The 10,000-nt window shown below is 43.2% G+C and overlaps 1 protein-coding gene across 1 annotated transcript in view; it reads left to right on the top strand.

The window, feature by feature from the left end:
- LOC310800910 (kinesin-like protein KIF13B) overlaps positions 1-10,000 on the top strand; it is a 30,790-nt gene that overhangs the window by 3,357 nt on the left and 17,433 nt on the right. The window contains exons 4-6 of the mRNA XM_083664793.1: positions 2,156-2,336; positions 4,408-4,495; positions 7,020-7,154. Coding sequence (XP_083520919.1) covers positions 2,156-2,336; positions 4,408-4,495; positions 7,020-7,154 — 404 coding nt within the window. The remainder of the gene's footprint in view (positions 1-2,155; positions 2,337-4,407; positions 4,496-7,019; positions 7,155-10,000) is intronic.

Below are 10,000 nucleotides of genomic sequence, written 5' to 3'. Positions count from 1 at the left end.
AAAAAAAGTTACACAAATAAAAAAGTTACACAACTTCCGTAGGTAAGGTGCAGAAACAGCAGTATTAAAATATTGCAATAAGAAAAGAAACAAACCAATACGCGAAAATATACAATATACAATATATACCACTTTACTTCCACCGCCTTTACATCTTACGTTTCCCAGAAACTGTAGGTAAATTAAATCAAATCAACTAAATACTCCTAAATAGTATTGAATAATACTATTATTTCTATTTCTATCATTTCTATAAACTAAAGCTGTACAGTTTGTTATTTATATAATGATTGATATGACTATACATACTATACATAGTGAGTGTGCAATGTGGGCATGTGCACAGTGCATTGGATTCAATGTTCAGGAGGGCGGGAGGGGAGGGGGCGGTAGGGCTCTCTGCGTGTCCAGGAGTTATTGTAAATTGTTATTGCGGTGGGTACGAAAGACCTCCTGTAATGCTGCCTACACACTAGAGGATTTTCAAATCTTAACCGATTTTAAAAACATGAGAGACCACAAACATAAGGACAATTTCATCAGATTTTAACATTAAAATCGCCTGAACACACACACTAGAGTAGACGATTCGGCCAGACTGCGAGACCACACACCAGCCGTTTGAAGTACAGACTCAAAGCGATTCCAGCAACTAGACTGTAGGCTGTTTATATCCCACAAAACCGCAATTTTTCCCCACAGACAACAGCAGATAGCTCTCTAAACATGCACCGAGCGGCGGGTCCACTTCAAGCAGGCAGACACCCTCGCAAAATGAGCTAAAACAACGTCCTGAGAGCTCATATTACAGCATATCCGCTCGCTTGAAGCAAACAAACCGCTCCGCTCGGCACATGTTTGGAGAGCCCTCCGCCGCTGTCCACCCTGTTTTAAGCTGTGAGGATGCTGGGGAGAGAGGAGCTACATGGCACTGCTGTTGCTCGTTTGTGAGCGCTGCATTAACATCCGGGTATGACACGTCGACGCGTCCCGGTCTGCTCGCTCTCATTGGCTATTGCGGGTTCCGTCGGCAGACAGCCATCGTAAATATCAAACATGTTTGATATGCCCGATTCGAGATCGGGCAGGCTCCGATTCAATCAATAATTTATTGACACCAGACACTTGACAATTATTTTGACAAAAAATCGGTTGAGACTAGCCTCGAATCGGGCCACGCCCCCCCCCCGAGGGGAATCGGGCATTAAATCGGGCCTTTTATCCTCTAGTGTGTGGGAAGCATAACGATCCTTGCTGCAGGGGAGCTGACGAAGCCTCTGACTGAAACCGCTCCGTTGTCCAGCCAGCAGGTCGTAAAGGGGGTTTCAATTGGACCATGAAAATATTGTTTTGATTTTAAGTTTTTTTAAGTTTTGTTCGGAGTGAAATGTTCTATGGTCTCTCCCGATTCTAAATATAGCTGAACCATTTGGTTTGACGAAGTAAAACTATTTTTTATAAGCATTTTACGGAATGTCTATGGGAAAATAAATGGCGGATGAAAATCTCTGGTACAGTGCTGAAGCAGGAAGTAGGCGGTCACTTTGCCTGTCTATGCGAGGGATCAGCGTGACATCACAACCACCCAGAAATGCGGAACCCCGCAGCAGTTATTAATATGAGTTGTGCCAAACAAACGTTAATATCACTATATTATAACTATACATCACATCGCTTATATTTTAACATTCTGAGTAAGAGCAGAAGTAGCTCAAGAGACTGATACTTGTGGGAACTGTCGCCGTTTTTAAAATGAAAAGTGAATTTTGTAAACGGCACAGCCGGATAGAGTGAGACACTCAAGGCTGGATCCATACGGTCCCATGATGAAGTTACTCGTTTCCACCCAGTGACGCGGTTTGTTTACCAAAATGCTGATTGGCTGATCCCTCATATTAATCTGGTTAATTATGCTCTTCATTATGTACTGTGTTAGATGCTGCTCTCTCTGCAAAATATATTCTTCACGTCAAATAAATCCATGTCATTCCTGGTTGAATGACGGTTAAATTAAGTGTCATTCTCTGTTTACCAAAACTGTCTACTTAAGGACATTCTTTTCGTGTGTGTGTGTGTGTGTGTGTATGTGTGTGTGTCTGTCTGTGTGTCTGTGTGTGTGTGTCTGTGTGTGTCTCTGTGTGTGTGTGTGAGACAGGTTCGGGGAAGTCGTACACCATGATGGGTTCAGTGGACCAGCCGGGCCTGATCCCGCGGCTGTGCAGTGCTCTGTTTGAGCGCACGGTGCTGGAGCAGCGGGAGGAGGAGAGCTTCACGGTAGAGGTTTCCTACATGGAGATCTACAACGAGAAGGTCCGAGACCTACTCGACCCCAAAGGGTACGAGCGCACCCTGACCTCTCGACGTTTCCACAAAGTGAAGGAAACGTTTAGGGTTTACCACATAGCCTTAGACTTAGACGTACCACATAGCCTTAGACTTAAGCCCAATTGATGCTTGGTCTGCCGACACTTTTGAAACGGTCGCCGACAGAAATGAGGACTTGAGTCGACACTTTCAAGTGTCGGCGAGCAGTGTCTGCTACCTGGTGAAATGTCTAGTGTCGCTGACTACGTCATAGCAAGTCTGATTGGCTATATAGACGGCACGCACTTGACTTCCTTCCTTGTTTTGGTTTTCGCTCGATTGAAATGAAAGAACGTGTCCCCGCTATTTTTATCAGCCTGTCCTTGATGTATGACTTCGTGAAAATCACAAAGAACATCGTGACCAATTTTCCAGAGAGAGAGGAGGTGAGTTGTGTGGTTGTGTGTCGTTTATATGCGGCTGCAGCCAAGTACGTTACATCTTGCCTCCGAGGTGGTTTCACTGTGCGTTCCCTCTCTTCTCTTGGCTGTCTGCTTATAGCGTTCGAGTGTCACGTGACCGTTGAACCGAGGCGAACGTTCACTGAAGTATAAATGCAACACCATAAGCGACACTTTCTTTTTCGTCTGCGACCATGTGCTGAGCGACACTTTCTAATAAGTATAAATTAAGCTTAAGACGTACAGTACCACATAGCCTTAGACTTAGACGTACCACATAGCCTGAGACAGTTCACACAACTTTACCACGACATGCATATATTATACATCAAACTCTTGAGCTACTTCTGCTCTCACTCAGAATGTCCAAATATAAGCAATGTGATGTATAGTTTTTGAGATATTAACGTTTGTTTGGCACAACTCATACTAATAACCGCTGCCGGCTTCTGCATTTCTCTGGGATTTGTTGTTGTGACGTCGCGCTGATTCGTCCTATCACAGGGTATCCGACCATCATTTGGAGTCTCACCCTGTTCTAAACTTGAAGTCGGCTGCTGATTGGCTGCTGGCTTGTGGGTACCAGCAGCTGCTGTGGTCAGTGGATGAAAAGGTTCCGCCTCCTCCTGGCCTGTAGTCAGTGTTGGAGCGCTGCAGCTCATGTCCAGCGGCTCAGCAGTAAATCAGGAGGCTGAGGCCTCTGTCTGCAGCCCCAGACAGCACGACCTCTAACCTCCGCTCACTACACGACCTTTGACCTCAGTAAAACCCATCTTTAGAGCAGCAGCCCATCTGACGGCCATATGGGGCCGAGCTGCAGAGCACAGAATGATGAAGCTCTGAGGTTTAGCAGGGTCAGAAGGCCAAGTGTTAAAAAAGTCTCTCTGGAGTTGATGGTTCTTGATGGATTTGATCTGACTTATTTAAATTTCACATCACATTTTCTCAATTAAAAAAGTGAAATGGTTCATAGTCATACACCATAAGTCACTGCTGCTGCATCGCCATCTTGGATGAAACCAGCTGAGCCCAGATTGGCCCTCCTGTCGGTACGTGACGTTTGATTGGTGGAGGTGACTGAAGCCTGGGAAAGATGGATGACTATTACATCAGTCTACATATAGAATAGAGACAGTCGGCATGTCTGGGAACGCCCACAAAATGTTAAACGTCTGGCGCGCGAGTGGGGTAAAACCGCCCATATATCTCATGGGCTGACTCACCAAAAGACGGTGCTGCGGCTCTAAACTACAGGTTTGGGGGTTCTAGAGCAGAACACAAGACGTCTGCTCAGATGTGCGTTTACTGCGGTGGTTAAATCCCTGATCGTGTCTGGGCTGGGCTAGCAGCTAAACTCTAACTTTGCTGAATGGATAGAACGGGGGAATTTACCCCACCCTGACCACGCCCCCAGCCAGGCTGAGCCAGCTAACCCAGCGTCTATGACGAGACATCGCCTCAACCTATGTAGACTGTCTACTACAGATATACTGTAGCTGCTACATGTAGACATCCTAGTACATACTGTACACATGCATACCTCAAAGTTTCTCTCCTCTTGGTTTAGATGATGTGCATCACGTGTTGATCAATAAAGTTTGACTGACTCTTTTTTTCTATTTTAAACCTGTTTCCTGTCCAGGAGCAGACAGGCTCTGAGGGTGAGGGAACATAAAGTTTTGGGTCCTTATGTGGACGGTCTGTCTCGGCTAGCTGTGGCCTGCTACAAGGTAAAGAAATATGAAAATGTCTTCTATACACTTGATTTTATTTTATTTTATTTTATTTTATTTTATTTGACGGTTACAAATTGAAATACAATGTACCGTAAATTCCGGACTATAAGACGCACCGGTCTATAAGCCGCACCTTCAAAGGTGACTATTTTTTTCTTCTATAAGCCGCACCGGTCTATAAGCCGCGGGTGTTTTGATGTTTAATTACCATATGTAAGGCTTCGTGCACAGAGGGGATTGTCGGGAATGGATGGCTGTTTGGGGAAGCTCCCATTTATTAACATTTCAACAAAACAAAAGTCAGGTCACTAATCCCCAGACAAAATCACACATTGTGGTATTTTTTGTTTTTTTTACAGTGCACACAGTGTCCGCGGTGTGGTGAAAAGAGGGCAAGAGAGGAAATTAAAACAGAAGTGGATTTATAGTTAGAAAGAGTGCTAAAGAAGAGAGAATTCCGTTTTTTATTTTTTTATTTTAGTTACTCACAGTACTATTGACCAGTCCAACTCAAAAGATATTCGGCAGTTTCACTTTGAGCTCTTGTTCCGCCGCTGGGCACACAGTGTCCGCGGTGTGGTGAAAAGAGGGCAAGAGAGGAAATTAAAACAGAAGTGGATTTATAGTTAGAAAGAGTGCTAAAGATAGTCCGGTCTGGTTATGACGAGTCTCGCTGGGTACAGTACGCCAAAGCGATATCCATTGACTCGATGATGCTGTTGTATGTTGCGCGTTTCTGTTGCACCAACGCGGAGAGGTCCTGCGGGACGAAAAAGCGCGTACCCTCCCAGGTGAGGGGCTTCTTCCCCGCAGCCTGGAGGATGAGTTGACGGTCGGGCCAGCGGAGTAGGCAGATGAAGATGGCCCTCGGTGGCAGGCCGGGGTCTGGACGTGGCCGAGGCGCCCGGTGTGCCCTGTCCACCTCTGGTGGTTTCTCGCCTTCCTTCAGGTCCAGGATGTAACACAGGATTTTGCCACAAAAGCGTCCATGTCACCAATCTCAGCTCCTCTTTTTGTTCACGGTTGCCTTAGTTTCTTTAGTGAGTGAGTGGATGGACTTCTGCACGTTTTCAAACTTGTTTTCAAGCTGCTCAAAACCTCTGAGCGATGTCGGACTTAATCGATAGTGTTTCACGGAGTAAAAGTTTAGCCCAAGCGTGTATCTCCAGCCTCCAGCAGGTGAGTCATTTCCTCATTCATGGCGTGATTGCTTCTCTTTTTCTTTCTGCTTACCTGTGTTGTGTTATGTTATGTTATGTTATGTTGTTAAAAGAGGGCAAGAGAGGAAATTAAAACAGAAGTGGATTTATAGTTAGAAAGAGTGCTAAAAAAGAGAGATTTTTTTTTTTTTTTGGAAAAAATCCATAGATAAGACGCACCGTTATATAAGCCGCAGGGGGCAAAAAAGGCCAAAAAACGGGAAAAAAGCCGCGGCTTATAGTCCGGAATTTACGGTACTAAACAAAGTACAGACACGGATCTCAAGGAATAACATCAAGGATAAAGCACAATAAAGTCAAGACTTATTTCCATTGTGGTCCTTGGTCTTAAACAGGTATATATATATAAAAAAAAAACAATATAAACATGAAAATAATTAACAGATACATTCATACAGTATGAATTATGCAGTGAGAGGTAAGAAACAGACACATCAAAATACACAGAATTTTGGAGAACTTATTGGAGGTCTTACGTTTTTCCACCATGCAAGAGCATCATGCACAAGTCATTTTGTGCTGTCCCTTTTCTTATTCTGTCCATTTCTAGTTTCAGCACTTTCATTGGCGACATGTATATTTAATCACATATGGGATGTTTCCCCCGCTTTGTCTCTTGATTGTACTTTTTAAATTGGTGTCCAATTCCAAGTAACATGAGAAAGGTCTTAAAGAATCTTCGTTTGGCTGCAGATCAGATCCCTTCTTACCAAACACTTTGCTCATCAGATCCCTTCTTACCAAACACTTTGCTCTTATAATGCTTCACAGAAAACAAACAAGTCAACAGTTCACCATTCTAAAAATAATGATGCCTCCTCAAACCCATAATAACTCATAATAAGCTTTACTTTCATGCCAGCAATGATTTTGTCATAGACATTTCAAGGCCTTTACTTAAAATAAATATATATATATTTTTTTTTAGGATATGATTATCTGTGGTTTCATAACTGAGCTACTACATTGTTGTGTTGACAGGACATTGAGTCTCTGATGTTGTGTTGACAGGACATTGAGTCTCTGATGTCAGATTCATATTGTGTTGACAGGACATTGAGTCTCTGATGTCAGATTCATATTGTGTTGACAGGACATTGAGTCTCTGATGTCAGATTCATATTGTGTTGACAGGACATTGAGTCTCTGATGTCAGATTCATATTGTGTTGACAGGACATTGAGTCTCTGATGTCAGATTCATACTGTGTTGACAGGACATTGAGTCTCTGATGTCAGATTCATATTGTGTTGACAGGACATTGAGTCTCTGATGTCAGATTCATATTGTGTTGACAGGACATTGAGTCTCTGATGTCAGAGGGGAATAAGTCTTGGACGGTCGCTGCCACCAACATGAACGAGGAGAGCAGTCGGTCGCACGCTGTCTTCAACATCATCCTCACACACACACTCAAAGACCTGAAGTCTGGGGTAAGACACACACACACACACACACACTCAAAGACCTGAAGTCTGGGGTAAGACACACACACACACACACACACACACACACACACACACACACACGCACGCAAACACACACACACACACACACACACACACACACACACACAAAGACCTGAATGTTACTCGAAAAGAAGACAACTTTACTTCTTGTTAAACAGCAGCTTTATTTGGCGACCACCGCCATGTTCACCATGAACATCCTGTACCACAATAACGACTCCCCCCCAGAAACCACTCCTTTACAACAAAGGTTCCTACTCACTACTCGATATACCATAACATGTATACAGAGACAATTATTATTATTACTCACATTAGTGACTGTAACTCAACAAATTCCCTCTCTCTTAAAAGAAAACAAAAACAAAAAAACAAATGCATTAAAGTAGCATTAATATAACAAGTACTCAACTAGAGCCATGTGGCCTCCCTTGTATAAAAAAAACAAACATAAATGCAACAAGTCATAACATTTGGCTCAAGGATAGAATTTTGTTCTTACTCAAGTTTACACTGCTTTGAAAATGAGAAAACCAAAAACAGGTGACTCAAAAAAAAAAACTGTTCCTAACCAAGTTCCCACTGTCCTTCACTAAGCGCCTTAAGCAGTAGGAGAGCTGATGCCCCCTTTTTAGTGAGACAGTCCGCAAGTTGTTCTTTGGTATTATACCAAAGAACTCGCTCAACTTTCTGGGTGTGGATAAGTTCTTTGATACTGCTAATTTCGAGGCGAAGTCTTTTCTCTGTGACTGACTTTGTGGACTTCAGTGCATCAGCCAGTGAATGATTATCTGTGACACATGTTATCGGTGTAATGTGTTCAGTGTCCCCAGTAGTCAGTTCAGAGAAGAGAGTAGCCAAAAAGATAGCATTGTCAATCCCATCTGACATTGCCAGTGTTTCACCTGCAAGAGTGCTACGCACAACCCTCTTGACTCTCTTTGACTGCCAAGAAAGGGGTGAGAACTTTCCATTCTCCCCCATTAGAAGAATCAGGTGTCCTCCCTGAGTGCCACCGTCAGAGAGATTGCCAAAAGAGGCATCACTGAACACAATAATCTTCAAGGCACTATCTCTGCCCAAGTGTTGGAAGTTCAGTGCTACCTTCTTGGACTTAATTTTACACACAATCCTGTTTGCTTCATGAATATTTTGAACAGTTGCATTTTTTATGCCTGACGCCAAGTTGCTGGCATCAAACATTACATCAGGCCTACTCTGTCGTGCAACCCAGAGGATTTGGCCTATCTTAGACCTGAGCTGTTCTTTTTCCTTCTCACCAAGAGCTGAGTCTTGTTCTACAGCCCGTGAAGGATCTATAGGTATGGGCTGCATATGCTGGATGTATGTTTCCTGGTGTATTTGCACTTTTTTGTCTACGCTCACAAAGTCTATTCCCACATAACAAAAGTTGTCATGCTCTTCACGTCCAACTTGGAGTGCAGACCTGAGCTGAGGTATCACTGTTGTGGAGAAACTATGTGTGCCCCCCCATATGAAATCATCTACATGGCAGGCAAGAACCCCAGTCACCGCATAGTCCTGATCTAGCCAATAGAAAACAGCTGGATCAACCTGAGACATTTGTCCTCCTGCTGTCAACACTATTTCCTTTACTCTGTTGTACCAGTACAGGGAGGCGTCGGCCAGACCATACACACACTTTTTCAGTTTCCATAATATCCCTTTAGTCTCAGCCTCAGGAGGGGGTCTGATATAAATGTCACGTGATAGTTGCATTCCCTGCAGAAATGCAGATTTGATATCCATAGAATGGAGTGGCCACTGTCTTTGACAAATCACGGCCACAAGTAGCCGAAGAGACTCTGTAGTAGGGATGTTCATCAATTATCGAAAATCGATAATCGATCGTTAAGGATTGGAATCGATCCTGTGGCATTTGGATCGATTTTTTAATTATTAAAAAAAAAAAAAAAAAAAAAAAAAATTTTGGACTAGGTTTGGGTGGAATTCGTTCCTCCTCGCCCCACTCCATTGCACAGCCGACTAACGTGAGGTGGAGCTTCATATAGTCTCTAGTTTTCTGGCTGGGCACGGGCCTTTGTGCCAACAAAACTGTTTTAAACATGGGAAATTCACACCGGCATGCGCCGGGGACAGCAGTGTTGGAGAGGAGACACATTGAAATAAAGAGTTCATTGAGGAGAACACGTTGTCTTTCGTATTTTCTGCCATAGGCATTCATTTTGTAAAAAAAAAAAAAAAAAAAAAAAAATTAAAATATTGAAAATTTTCTAAGTATTAATAAAATCGATAATCGATAATTGATCGTTAATTTTCACCGATTATCGATTTTGGAAAATTTTCAAAATGAACATCCCTACTCTGTAGCACATGTGGGTGAGTCCTTTTGCAGCTCTGACACCTCTAGCTACAAGCCATGCTTTAGGTACAGTCCCAGTGAGTGTCTCTTTGAGGGTACATACCCATCTGGTGGAAATACACCTCTGTCCCTAATCCTTAACCTCGTCATACACACCGTTATTATTCCAGTTCTTTATCTCCTCATGTTTTGCCAAGTTAAAAGAGACATCCCCCACCACAAATACATCATCACTTACATCAGTATCAACATTTGTTTCTACATGCAGGTTCTCTACGCTTGAGATATCAGTTGAATCTGTAGTGCCTGCAACATTAATAGGCTCAATATACAGCAAGTTGTACCAGTTTTTGTATTTACCCGTGGCTTTGCCTGCACGCCCCAAGACTTTAGCTGTGTGCAAAATACCTCTGTCTTTATCTCTGTATTTCACAATTTGTCCTGGTTTCAGAGTGACATCTGTTCC

The sequence above is a fragment of the Poromitra crassiceps genome, assembly GCF_964638095.1.
Source record: "Poromitra crassiceps genome assembly, contig: HAP1_SCAFFOLD_132, whole genome shotgun sequence".
Classification (NCBI taxonomy): domain Eukaryota; kingdom Metazoa; phylum Chordata; class Actinopteri; order Beryciformes; family Melamphaidae; genus Poromitra; species Poromitra crassiceps.
Note: the sequence above shows the minus strand (reverse complement) of the source record. Positions and strands in the feature narration are given on the sequence as shown.